Raw genomic sequence first — 14,729 nt, 5'->3', positions numbered from 1 at the left:
CCAGCTTTATTTTTTAAATAATTAATATTTTATTAGAGACAATTAATTTCTAAGCTAATTAGCTTAACTAAGCTAATTTGCTTGGCATTAGCTTAGCCAAGCTAATTGTTAAACTATCCTCCAATGGTTTGGCTATTAGCTTGAAAATTATTAAAATTGCAAGCTAGTCCCTAAAAGCAACCATTGGAGTTGCTCTCTAATCAGATAGGCAAGTTTTGTGATACGGATCGAATTCATGTTTTCATTCATTAAATCATCAAGCAATCTCAAAAGTCATCTTATTTACACAGCAAAATACTACACAAGCCATAACTTTATCACTTGCCTCTTCTTTCAGCTTCTTAATCTCCGATTTATATTTTTATACCGCTCAATCTACATTCAAACTATCAAAATAACCAAAACATAACTCTAAAATTAAGCAGAAATTAAAGTCATCAACTCAAAAACTTAAGAATTATGATCAAATTCGATTACTAAGTTCGAACAATCGAAAATAAAATTGAAGAACAAAATTCAAGTACCTCAAAAACATAATGAGAATCATTTCCATTTGACAAAATCGAAGAATTAGAAGGCGATTTGGAATGAGAACGCCTTCGATCAGACTAAGGATCGAAAGTTCATCTTCATCGTCGTCATCATTGCGGACATCAAGAGCAATTTAATTCAGGTTTTCTTTCAAATTACCAATCGAACTACACATATTTCAACTTCAATCGAACAATCAATGAAATTGAATTGTAAATGTTTTTGAAAATTGAAGGAATTAGAAGTTTGAAGCCTGGTGGAGGGTCGTTTTGGGGGAAGTGAAGGGGGTGGCTGGGCAGGTGAAGCCGTGGGGAGAGGGTTTTTTTTTTATGTATAAAATAATTTACGAGTAATTGTAAAAAAAAAAAAAAAAAAAAAAAAAAAAAAAAATCCTAACTATAATTAAACATTAGGTTAGGTCTCGTGCCATGGACGTTTATTTTAATTAGTCCAAATATTCTTTAGATAAATTAATTTATATAATGAAAAATAATAATTGCTTAGTTTTCGCGGTTGGAAACGCTCAATTAAAAGAGGCAAATAATGATCTTGTCTTTGCAATAAATAAATAAAAGGTTTAGTATCCCTCTAAACTATGTTGAAAAGAGAAAAAAAAATCATAATCTTAATTAATTTCTACTCACTATAAATAGTGCATACGAAATTAGTTGATGCAGACGGATTGATTCATTACATTATTACTATTCGGTTTACTAAAATGAAGAAAAAAAAAACATACTATATCGGACTTAAAAAAAAAACAAAAAAATTGAATGATAAGAGTGTAGTCCATTTATGTAACTAATTTATATATTTGATAAATTTCTCAATTTATATAACATGATTTCTAAAAGAAAATATAAAAATAAAAAAATTTTGTAAAATATTTATTGACATTTAATCAAGAATATATTTATGCATAATATGTCATCAAAATTACATCTTCTTAAAAAAAATTTTTTTACGTATATCCTTATTATTCTTTTGTTGTTTTGTAACAACATAGGAAATTAAAGGTAAATATTATTATTGATCATTTATATGGTTGACAAATACGAACCTTCTTAAAATAACTTCCTTAAATAAATTATAGGAAATTTTGACAATTACCACCTTCTGTTATGTCCATTTTAGCAATTACCACTTTCTATTTTTTTATTTGAAAATTACCACCTTCTATTTTCAAAAACATCAAAAATTACCACCTTCTTGCCCCCCAACTACCACGTGACGGCATTTTGGGCTCATTCTTTCCTGTTTCTCCCTATTTCCCTCACATTTCTCAATCCTATTTGGATTCTCATCTCCCCTTTCACTTTTTTTACCCCAAACCACCAATAATTGTTCGTCAATTTTGATTTGGAGGAGTGAATTGAAGTGTTTTTGATTGTTAGGGGGAAAAAAAGTAAGAGGGGGGATGAGAATCGAGTTAAGAATGAGAAATGTGAAGGAAATAGGGAGGAAAGGGAAAAAATGAGCCCAAAATGACGTCATGTGGTAGTTGGGAGTCAAGAAGGTGGTAACTTTTGATGTTTTTGAAAATAGAAGGTGGTAATTTTCAAAATAAAAAATAGAAGGTGGTAATTGCTAAAATGGACATAACAGAAGGTGGTAATTGTCAAATTTTCCTAAATTATATGGTAAACATAGCATTATATTGCCTTTACTTTTTTAGGACATTTTTATTGAGGAGTGATTCAGCAACAATACTGAAACTGAAATAGTTTCAAAAAAAAAAAAAATTACTGAAACCGCAAATTCAACTCACCTGTTTTTCTCTTTATTGTATGTCCAAAGCATTTTGTTGAAGATAAAATGATATGAAAAGATAAAACACCCAAAACAAAATCTACCCATAAGCAATAACACAAGCTACTAGGAAACACTCAAATATTTTTACAAGTACAATACAACTACAAGAATAAATGTAGAAGATAATCCCTATATACATCAGAGTGGCACAGGTTCTTAATTTCTCCTATACCTCTGTGTTGATCTCCTCACCCTTGTCTTCGACCTTCTTCTCCTTCTAAAAGTCTCCATAAACCAATCATGATATCGATCAACCACGTATATCTTCCCAATGACATAGCCAATTATAAATCCACTTACACACCCCAACGATCTGATGATCCAATCAATCAACTCAGTATCCTCTTCATCATTTGTTGCGTTTTTTGGTGGTGATGATGGAATGGAGTCTTTCTTGCATTTCTTAGACAATGGAGCTCCACACAATGCCAAGTTCCCAGCAAAAGAACTATTGTCAAAAGTATTGAATTGTTCTCTTCAGGTATTGGTCCAACTAGACGATTGTGTGAAACATTGAAGACCACAAGAAAGTTTAGCACTGTCAACAGTTTTTTCTATCCATATTTAAGGCAATAAAATTCCTTGTATATATCTAATCGCTTACAAAAGTTCGTTATGGGGTCAAACCTCTATGAGCCTCAACGTAGATCATCCCCGCTATTCTACTATAACTAGAGAGCAAAGATGATAGGTACTGCCATATTGGGCATCTTTTGCTCTGAACTAGTCAACATTGTTTCATAATAGTTTTCCAAAGGCCAAAAATTTCCACAATTCAAATAAGCTAGTAATAAAATCTTCTGAATCATGAAAAGAGTCAAACGTTTAGAATGGGGCGAAGAATTTTCTAACAATGAATCCTAGTCAATGGACTAATAGTGTCTAATCAGATATGATGCGTATGGAATTTATTTTATTTTTCATTCATAGGCAACTTGTATGATGTGTATGGTATACTTTGGGCATCAATTCCTCAATATAAATTGTTAGGAATAAGTTAAGACTAATCGTCACAGGCCACATCACGTATATCTCATGGAAAATACGGCACCAATCTAGTGCACGTATGAATGCAACAAAAACCATAGAATATCATCTTATATATCGGCTAAATAATACACAAAGCATAACTTTATATAATAAATAGAGTGGGGAGCTGATAGCACACAACAATCTGCATTTAAAAAAAAAAAAAAAAAAAAAAAAAAAAAAAGAGAGAGAGAGGAAAACATCAAGTGTTCCATGGAAATAATTGGAGTTGCTATACCTTAATCGGAACGAATTTTCAAGGCCAACTTTCAATCAATTCCACCAAACTCTTTGAAAATTTATGGAGTCTCCGAAAATCAAGCAAATATGCAAAGTATGATCTAAACTTGACTTAGATTTGTCAAGCAACAACTCCAGTCCTTGCCCGTCTTGGTGCTTCTTTACGAGTTTTGGATTTGAGTGAATAATTAAAGTTTTCCAACGACCAGGAATTTTCACAATCCAAATTAGCTAACGTCTTTGACAATTATAAGAGACACTACGTCTTTGACAATTATAAGAGACAAAGCTGAAGAATGGGGCAATTAATAACTATTTCAACAATGTCTAATCCTTGTCATGAACAACTAGTGTTTTATCAAATAGGCAATGCAAAATGAATGATGTGTGTGGAATATATGGTTTTATTCATTGACCAACGTACCAAGAAAAATTCGAAAATTTCATAGAAATTTCGATCAAGAAAGCTCACATAGTCATTACTCAATAATGTAGTTAGCTACTCATCAGCTTGTTTTATCTTGATCAATTGACCAAGTGATCAAAACATTTTTTTTTAGAATCGCAACGTTGCTAAATGTACAATTTCCAAACACCTACAGTAAAAGCGAGAACGACTTCCCATAGAAGACTAGCAACTTTGCCAAAAGGCCCAAAATCAGCCATCAATTCGTGAAGAAATCCGAGTAATTAGTACAAATTTTTTGCTGTTGGTGCATATTGAAGACACATAATTAGTAATAGAAACAGAGCTTTTTTTTTTTTTTTTTTGAAGAACAGAAACAGAGTAGATAACATAAGTACTACATAGTTGATGATAGCAATAAGTTTGGATAAATGTCACAAGTCAATATTCAGGTATTAGGATAATGCACCAGTAATCTTACTCGAGGTTAACTTATGTTAATCCTCAAGAAATTTAATTATTGATGTACAAATCAGAATTGATTAAGCACAGATTAAACGATATTCTGTTTCTTGTAAACTAGTGTACAAATATATCATCTTATTTATTCAGCCAAATTTACATACTATAGTGGGGAAGTGATAGCAAACAATAAGACACATAAAGAAGAAGAAAAAGGAAAATCCTTGATTAACTACTGATGCTATAACAACACTTGATGCTGAAAGCAAAAGGCGGTCACATCTACGAGTTCACCAGTTTCTCCTGCGCTTTGGTGTGGATCTCCTCGCTTTTGCGTTTGTCTTCCTACTTTTAAAGGTCTTGATAAACCATTGATGAAGCCTATCAACTACATAGACTGTCCCAAGGACAAAACCAATTGTAAACCCACTTACACCCCCTAAGGATATGATAAGCCAGTCGATGAACTTGGTATCATCTTCCGTTTTCTCCTCTGTTGGTGATGGAGGCAATGTGTCTATGTTCTTGCAGGAATCAAATACTGGTGCACCACCACAAGCGTTAGGCAAAGGATGCCCACATAATGCTAAATTCCCATAATAAGAACTTTCATCAAATGATTGTAGAGTTCCTAGAGGGATTGGTCCTACGAGACGATTGTGAGAGACATTGAAGACCGCAAGAAAAATTGTTTGTGTCAGCTCCTGAGGGATCTTACCTGAGAGCAGGTTTCGAGAAAGGTCCAACACCTCAAGGTTCGTGATATTACTCAAAGACGATGGAATACAACCGACAAGGTTGTTATTGGATAATTTAAGTGACACAAGCTCAACAAAATTCCCGATCGATTCAGGAATTCTACCCGTTAAATTGTTGCTTGAGAAATCAATTTTATAGAGATAAATAGGTGCATTGTGGAATTGATAGAATTCACCTTTCACGTTTACACCAACACGTCCGTAGTCCTCATTGTGGATGAGCGATGGGGCACAAAATGACATATATGTTCTGTAATCAATGTCGTCGGATGGATTCAAGGAAGATTCCCTCGAAAGTTTCAAAGCAAGCCAATTTTGAAAATAATCAGCAGGTAACTCGCCAGTAAAAAAATTAGAAGACAGGTCGAATATACGCAGGCAATGAACACGACCGATAACTGGAGTTGTTATCCTTCCATGAAAGTTGTTTTCCCTAAGGCTAAGAAGCACCAGCTTGGGAAGGCTTCCTAACCATGATGGGAATGTATCATTTATACGATTTGCTCCAACAGCAAGTACTTGGAGCATTGAACAATTGACCAATGTCTTTGGGAACTTACCTTCTAATTGATTTTGTCTTAAATTAATGTATTCCAATTGACAAGATGTTGGGAATGTATCAGGGATAGTACCGCTAAAATTATTGTTTTCTAAGTTCAAAACATGTAAATAGACACCAAGTGTATCACCAATGCAGGTCGGGATCTTTCCGCTAAGGGTGTTGCAAGATAAATCAAGGTAGCTCAGAGAACTTGCATTGCAAGTATGCTTAGGAATAACACCATAAAACTGATTGCTTGATAGATCTAAGGTAGTTAATTGGGTAAGGCGTCTTAGGTTCTTGATAGAAGAGGAAAGGTCACCGCTAAAGGCATTGTCATTAAGGGCTAGATAGATGAGTTTAGTCAAGTTACCTAGTGAAGGTGGAATTGATCCGGAGAACTTACACGAACTAAGGCTAAGAACATTTAAGGAACCAAGATTTCCAAGTGAAGTTGGAAGTCCTCCGAAAAATGCAGTATTACTCAGACTTAAATGTTTAAGACGACTGCTAGAATTAAAATCAGGAAGATGGCCTTTTAGCCCCACATTAGAATCTAATATAACTTTTTCAAGATTTGGTAGTTGTAACAGACCTGTTGGAAAATTACCAACTATATTGCAGTCGCGAAGAGTAACAGCTTTTAGTGAAGTCTGGTTGCTTAAGAATAATGGCACAGCAGACAGTATTTGAACTTGGTCAAGATGGAGTTGACTTACACGAGTTAAATTACGAAGTAACATTGCTAGGCTTAACAGGTAAATAAGGCCATCATTATTAGAAAGATCGAGAACAGAGAGTCTAGATAGTTTTGAAATTTCTCTAGGAATTCGACCCCTGAAATTTGATTCAGAGAGGTTGAGGCTAGTTAATTTGTACAGACGAGCAATGTCAGAGGGAATTTCAGAGTAGTTGAAATGATTATCAGCTAGATTGATCTCTAAGAGGTGATCAAGTGAAAAAAGTGAGCTATTAAGAGGGAAGGTGCCATAAAGGCAGCTACTACTGAGGTCAAGGCCAATGACATGGCCTGTCTCCTTGTTGCACTTGACACCATCCCACCTACAGCAATCACCACTGACAGTTGCATTTACCAAATGGTGATCTGATACATCATGCCAAGATTCCACCTTTGGATATGCAGAGTGGGATTTTGAGTTTGTGCAATCGAGAAGAAAGGTACGCTTGAAACCAAGCAATGCAAACTTCTCGTTATCATGGCACAATGGTTTTGATTGCTGCGAGGAAGGGGGGGTAAAATTAGCAAGCACCAAAAAATCGATAAAAAGTACAGCAAAAGAAAGTAAGAGAATCATGTATGTAGACCAGTGAAAAGGCATGGTGATGTTAGGTGTATATCTGATTTTGTGAGCAACTTTTAATCGGCAAATCATAGAAGAAATGAGAGTGGCTTTTATAAGCATATGTTGAAGTATATCCCACCAAGTAACACATGTAAGAGTCCCACATTGATTTAAGAAGAGAGAGTTAAACACTTTATAAGGCTAAGGGGCTACTCCTCCTATTGCCATATGGTTTTGGGATGGAACCTCCTTGGACTTGTAAAGTGGACTTTCTCTCTTAGTTTGCGGGTGCGGCCCAGACCCGCGTTTATCAGCATAGATGAGCACTTAGCTTGTTTGAATTAATAGTGAGGACACTCGAGGTTAAGGATCACAATTGACAAGTCCACTAGAGGGAAAAACACGGCATAAGAACTAATTAACCAAACAGAAGTAGACTTGATTTATTTCCTGAAATGACTATAAGTTGGACCTACACAAACCAGACATTTACTTAGAAATATTTGCCAAATAACAACATCATATCATTAGCTACTTTTGTGATAATAAATTCCTAGTATCTAGAGTTATTGGAGTCGGACCAAAGTTTTATAGAAGATCCTCCTCTTCTACTTGCTAGAGAACAAGGACAATGATAGATATTGGGCATCTTTTGCTTTGAATTAGTCAACATTGTTTCCTTTCATAAAAGACCAAAAATTTTCCACAATCCAAATTAGCTAATAACATCTTTTGAATTATCCAAAAGAGATGGACAAACGTGAAGAACAGAGCTAAGAATTTCTAACAATGGCAATCCTTGTCTATGGACTAGTAGTTTTCAATCAAATCAAATAGGAAAGTTATATGATAAGTGTGAAATTCATGTCTTTATTCATTTACGTACCATTTTTTTTTTTTAACAATCTGCTAGCTGAATTTCAAGAATATAGTACAAACACATGAACTGAATGATAAAGCAAGAAAGTCAAGAATTTTTAGATTTCCAAACACCTTCAGTAAAATTGAGAGTGATTTCCTTTAAAAGACTACTTTGCCAAAATTTGTTTATTTATTTATTTATAATTATTTCTCTTTTTTGTTTTTTTTTTTCTTAAAAAAATTAATACTTCCTCAGTTCTTTTTTACTTGACCTGTTTCTTTTATCACGCTTGTCAATGTAAAACTTAGACGATCAATAAATTTAATTATCTATAAGTAAAAATTATATAAGTTATATATTATGATAGTGCTTACTGAGATGAATTCGAAAATATATATTACATGAATATATTTTTCATTACATATTTTTCACAAAAGATAATCAAAGGAGTGGTGATAAATAGTGTAAAAGTCAAAGCGGGTCAAGTAAAAAAGAACGGAGAAAGTACGTAGTACATCAAAAGGTGATATATGACATGTAACCTTCAAAAACCGGTCAATGGACTTATCTAAAAAGATGGGATTATAAAATTGGATTGTTTTCATATTACGCATAGGACAAAGGCAGAATTGTTTTGAACATAATTGATAAACGTGAGATTATTCTTTTTAATTTTTCCTTAATAGTATTGTATTTAAATACAATCGTTACAATTTGGGAGCATTTGGTATGACTAATGAAAAATTGAAAATGGAGTGGAAATGAAACAAATACATGGGAGGGGAGGAAATGAATCATTTAACTCTTATCTTAGCATTTGTTTAATTTAATCATGGTATTAGATCACTTAAATCTATCTTCCTTTATATTTGTTTGAGGAGAGTAAGGGTAATTGTTACCTTAGATTTTATAGAGGTTACAAACGGGTGGAAACCATTACCCTTTGAGTAATGATAATTGTTACTCAAACCTTCCAGCCAATGAACCAAACACTTGATAAAGATAATAGTTTATTTGAATCCACTTCCAATCAAAAAACACTCCAACCAAACATGCTTTTTGTGTATAGGTCTATGTTTTTATTCATTAACAACTTGACATACCAAATTATTGATTCCTTCTTGAAATTTAAGTGGTACTCCCACATTTTTTTCTACGCAAACAAATGTAATACCCCAAATTGTCAATATGTAATACTTTGTTAATTACTTTGTAGGTGATACCCATATTAAAAGATTATCAATAATACCCCATAGTATAAAATTATCAATAATACCCCCATATTATCAATGATATCCCAAATTATCAAATTTACAAAAATTAATCAATTTTTCTAGACGTTATGTATGTACAATATCAAGTTGCTATACACCAAAGTATCAGATTAACAAAAAAAATCATCTAATTTTCTAGGCTTTATATACAATATCACAGTTGCTGCAATGAATTATCCTATATATAAAGTGAAAGGGGGTTTTGGGTGATAAATTTCACTTTCCCAAAATACCCCTCTCTGCCTAAAAAGAAAAAACAGGGAATCGAGCCTAATCTTGTAATTATAACTAGAGGTGTCAAAAGCACACCCAACCCGATCCGAAATCGACCCGAAAAATATCCAATTCAGATTTGGACTCGCGTGGACATAATAATTTAGTATAACTCAACTTTAAAAATTTACCCGACCCGAGCCGACCCGACCATATCAGACCCGATCCGATTATCCGAACTGACACCTCTAGTTATAACTGTGTTATTGCATATTTTTGAATTGAATTGTGAGGCCTTGTGCTATTAGACTATTTGCACGGCCTAATAACCAGCTATACAATTATACATGAGAGTGATGAGACATAATTTAAGCAAAATTTACAAGCTACTAGCAAACAAAACTATTGAAGGCTTGCACCATGCAAACTCTTTCATGTTTCATTTTCAATTCACCTACTGTAAGTCCAATGATTTACATGAAGATCAAACGAGAAAGATATAAAGCTCACACCATGCAAAATACCGGATCGAAAATCTCTATGAGCAATACTCTCATCTCATAAGGTGTTATCTTATTAATATAGCTAACAAAATATTACATGTTAGGCATAAGAAAAAAAAAAAAAAACAAAATAATACAAGCTATGTACTAGGAAATACAACTATTATACAGAAACAAATTAAAGGAAAAAGCCTAGATAAAATGAAGTAGTAAGACTTGGCTCTTAGAACAGATAGATATGAAGCCCTGCATCCGCAACCTTTTCAATTTCTCCCAAGCGGCCTTCTTTGTGCTGACCTCTTCGCTCTTGTTTTCTTCCTCGATCTCCTCCCAAAAGTCTCTATAAACCAATCATGATGTCGATCAGCCACGTATATCTTCCCAATGACATAGCCAATTATAAATCCACTTACACACCCCAATGATCTTATGATCCAATCAATCAGCTCGGTATCCTCTTCATCATTTGTCAATTGTTGTGGTGGTGATGGTGGCACGGTGTCTTTCTTGCACTTCTCAGACAATGGAGCTCCACACAATGCCAAGTTCCCAGCAAAAGAACTATTGTCAAAAGTATTAAATTGTTCTCCTTCAGGTATTGATCCAACTAGACGATTGTGTGAAACATTGAAGACCTCAAGAAAGTTTAACACTGTCAACTCCCTAGGGATCACTCTTGAAAGCCTGTTTTGAGAAAGGTCTAAGGATTCAAGGTCTGTAATGTTGGGCAGAGAGGATGGGATACTACCAACAAGATTATTGTTGGATAGATTAAGTGCTTGAAGTCCTCTCAGATTTCCAATTATCTTAGGGATTCTACCAGTGAACTTATTGCTTGAGAAATCAATTACTCGCAATACGGTTTTTATCTTTGGGTAAAATGTTACACTCCCCTTATTTGTTATGGTTATAACATAATTGTATTTCTCATAAAAAAACCAACATAGACCAAGATCCACATAATACATTAGAAAATTAGAACTGGATGAGTTTGAGGAGTTTTCAGTTGAACCTGTCATTGCAACCCAACTTTGAAAATACCTAGATGGCAAGTTCCCAGTTAGAAAATTATAAGACAAATCGATTATACGCAACTTGTGAAAATCATGACCAACTGAACTAGGAAATGGGGTGGTTGTAATCTTCCCGTAGAAGTTGTTATGCCTCAGGATAAGAACTTGCAACATGGGAATACTTCCTAACCATGATGGAAAAGTGTCATTAATACGATTGCTTCCGACATCAAGTACCTCAAGCAAAGTACAATTGACTAATGACTTTGGGAGATTACCCTCAAATTGATTTTGGCTTAAATTAATCATTTTCAATTTACATGATTTTGAAAATGTTGGCGGAATGGAACCACTAAATTTATTGCCTCGTGCATTTAAAACTTGCAAAGAACCACTAAGTTGATGGCCAATGCAGCTTGGAATGCCGCCCATAAGATTATTTACAGACAAGTCAAGATAGACTAAAGAAGTTGCACGGCATATATGATGGGGAAGAACTCCATGGAAATGATTATTTGACACTTGATACACTAGCATGGAACTTGGAGGAGTTGGAAGTGGCCCTCGCATTTTATTATCACTGAGATCTAACATTTGCAAATTATGCCAGGAGAGAAACATATGAGGTTGCTCTAAACCTGTTAAAAGGTTATTAGAAAGGTTTAATGACAATAGATTTTCCCTAGTTGTGTTCACAAACCATTGTGGGATATTTCCCGTGATGTTGTTTCCCCAAAGAGATAGTTTTCTTAACTCGTCTTGATAACGTAAGAATTTTGGGAATTCAGTCAAGTTGCATGATTCAAGATGCAGAACCTGCAACTTTAAAAGAGATGAATTGGTGCTTGTATTTTGAGGAAATGTGAGGCTAACACCAGTCAATACTAAAAGACGAAGATTTGGGAGCATGAAAAATGGATCAAACTTGTCAACTGTACCCCTAAAAGACAAACTCAATGAGTGAAGATTATTAAGGTTAGAAATCCAGGGTGGGATTGGACCTTGCAACTGATTACCTTTTAGGTATAAGTCTTCTAATTGGGTTAGATTCATGAACCAACTTGGAAGTGGGCCTGTTATCAAGTTGTTTGTAAGACCCAAATGATAGAGTCTGGTAAAGTTAGACAGAGTAGGTAGAATTTCATTTCCTAAATTCATTTGGGGGAGGGCTTGTTTAGTAAGTGAATTTAGCTTAGGCAACCAAGATTTCAATATTCCAATATCCATCATGTTTGAAAGTCCTAACTCAGTAAGGCGTGTTAGGTTCATGATAGAGTGAGGGAGTTCACTGAAATCATTGTTGGAAAGGCCGAGTATGGTGAGCTTTGTCAAGTTACCAATTAAGGATGAAATTTTCCCGGAGAATTCACAATTTTGCAGATTTAGAATACTCAAGGATTCAAGATTTCCAAGTGAATCTGGCAATTCTCCTGAGAATTTTGTTCCCGATAGAAATAAAACACGAAGAGGACTATTAGAATGAAAATCAGGAAGATATCCTCCTAATTCGGGATTAAAATGCAAGAAAATTTTTTCAAGCTTTGGTAGCCAGAAAATACTTGGTGGCAATTCACCCCTTAGATTACATAACTTAAGGGAGATAGCTATTAGGGAAGTTCGGTTGCTTAAGCTAAGGGGTACCTCAGACGATATGTCAACCATATCAAGATTAAGATGGGTTAAACGACTAAAATTATTAACCAACCTCCCTAGACTCAAATCATTAAGTTTTAGATTCAACTTCTCATTGACACCTGTAGGATCTCCGTTATAGGAAAGATCAAGAAGAGATAGGCTTGACAGTTTTGAAATTTCTGGTGGAGTTTGACCACTTAAAACTGAACGGGAGAGGTCGAGATGTGTGAGCTTGTACATAAGACCAATGTCAGAGGGGATTTGAGAATAATTGAAGTTGTTAAAAGAAAGATCAAGCTCACGGATATGACTAAGGCTGAAAAGGGTGCTGTTACGAGGGAAGGTGCCGTAAAGGCAGCTTCTACTGAGGTCGAGACCTATCACATGACCCGTCTCCTCATTGCACTTGACACCATCCCACCTACAACAATCACCACTTACAGTGGCATTTTCCAAATGATGAATGTCTGAATCATCATGCCATGATTTCACCTTTGGATATCCAAAGGCTGCATCAGGTGACGCTGAGCAATCAAGAAGAAAGCTATGCTTAAAATGAAGCAATGCAATTTTTTCTTGATCATGGCACAGTGGCTTCGATTGCTGCAAGGAAGGCTGGTTAGAATTAGCAAGCACGGAAAAATCGAAAAAAAGTATTGAAAAAGTAAAAACTAAAAGAAGCATGTATGTAAAGCATCCCAAACCCATTGTGATTTATTTGATTTTGTGAGTGAATAATTTTTTACTGGCAAATAACAAATTGAGAAATGGGTGGCTTTTATAGCCATATACAGTCACTTGGTTGAATGTATATGTGGTGATGATACTTGAAGCTAAGAATCACAATCGACAAGTCTACTAACGGGGAAGACGGGGCATAGCATTTGTCACAAAACATTGAAAAACCGAAATCATCTAGAGAAGAAAAGGGAAGAACAAAACAGATACTTAATTAATTGACTTGTCTTTGGAGATGTCAATATTACAAGTTGGAGCAACACAAATCCTCTAATCTTCTTTTTAATTTCCAATGACGGGGCTTAGCATTTGACAAAAATTTTGCAAAGGCCAAAAATTTCCACAATTCAAATTAGCTAGTAATAACATCTTCTGTATCATGAAAAGAGTCAAACGTTTAGAATGGGGAGAAGAATTTTCTAGCAATGAATCCTAGTCAATGGACTAATAGTGTCTAATCAGATATGATGCGTATGTAATTTATTTTATTTTTCATTCATAGGCAACTTGTATGATGCGTATGGAATAATTTGGGCATCAATTCCTTCAATGGACTTATCTAAAAAGATGGGATTAAAAAATTGAATTGTTTTCATATTACGCATAGGACAAAGGCAGAATTGTTTTGAATAGAATTGATACACGTGAGATTATACTTTTTAATTTTTCCTTAATAGTATTGTATTTAAATACAATCGTTACAATTTGAGAGCGTTTGGTATGACTAATGAAAAATTGAAAATGGAGTGGAAATGAAACAAATACATGGGAGGGGAGGAAAGGAATCATTTAACTCTTACCTTAGCATTTGTTTAATTTAATCATGGAAAGAGATCACTTAAATATATCTTCCTTTATATTTATTTGAGGAGAGTAAGGGTAATTGTTACCTTAGATTTTATAGAGGTAACAAACGGGTGGAAACCATTACCCTTTGAGTAATGATAATTGTTATTCAAACCTTCTGACCAATGAACCAAACATTTGATAAAGATAATAGTTTATTTGAATCCACTTCCAATAAAAAAACACTCCAACCAAACATGCTCTTTGTGTATAGGTCTATGTTTTTATTCATTAACAACTTGTAGTGCTGTCAAATTTCAAACCGAAATCGTTTAACTGCCCGAAACCGACCGACCCAAATAAGAACCGAACCGATTAAAAACCGTTTTTTCTAAACCGAAAATCGACCCGAACCGTATTTTAGTAAACCGAAAACCGACCCGAACCGTATTTTAGTAAACCCGGAACCGAATCGACCCGAATAATGTTAATCCGTATAAAAACAGAACCCATTAACAAACCGAACCAAATATATATAAACCGAACTGAAAGAAAACCGAACCGAAATAGAACCGAACCTTATCTAACCCGAAACCGTTTAAACTGGCAAAAAAACCGCTTA

General features: G+C 34.5%; 2 protein-coding genes across 2 annotated transcripts; both read right to left on the bottom strand.

The window, feature by feature from the left end:
• Positions 1-4,770: 4,770 nt before the first annotated feature.
• Positions 4,771-7,095, bottom strand: LOC145597215 (receptor like protein 27-like). The gene has a single exon (XM_081653366.1). The coding sequence runs from the start codon at positions 7,093-7,095 to the stop codon at positions 4,771-4,773; it is 2,325 nt and encodes a 774-aa protein (XP_081509492.1).
• Positions 7,096-9,734: 2,639 nt separating this feature from the next.
• LOC145598569 (receptor-like protein 6) lies at positions 9,735-13,288 on the bottom strand. Its single transcript, XM_081654941.1, has one exon. The coding sequence runs from the start codon at positions 13,265-13,267 to the stop codon at positions 10,199-10,201; it is 3,069 nt and encodes a 1,022-aa protein (XP_081511067.1). The 5' UTR covers positions 13,268-13,288; the 3' UTR covers positions 9,735-10,198.
• Between the last annotated feature and the right edge of the window lie 1,441 nt (positions 13,289-14,729).

The sequence above is a fragment of the Chenopodium album genome, chromosome 20, assembly GCF_948465745.1.
Source record: "Chenopodium album chromosome 20, dcCheAlbu1.1, whole genome shotgun sequence".
Classification (NCBI taxonomy): Eukaryota; Viridiplantae; Streptophyta; class Magnoliopsida; order Caryophyllales; family Amaranthaceae; genus Chenopodium; species Chenopodium album.
The sequence above is the reverse complement of the archived record's forward strand: the minus strand, read 5'-3'. Positions and strand labels throughout refer to the sequence as shown.

Bases quoted from the DNA above. Each gene is read 5' to 3' on its own strand.
- LOC145597215 (XM_081653366.1), bottom strand. From the start codon at position 7,095: ATGATTCTCTTACTTTCTTTTGCTGTACTTTTTATCGATTTTTTGGTG.
- LOC145598569 (XM_081654941.1), bottom strand. From the start codon at position 13,267: ATGCTTCTTTTAGTTTTTACTTTTTCAATACTTTTTTTCGATTTTTCC.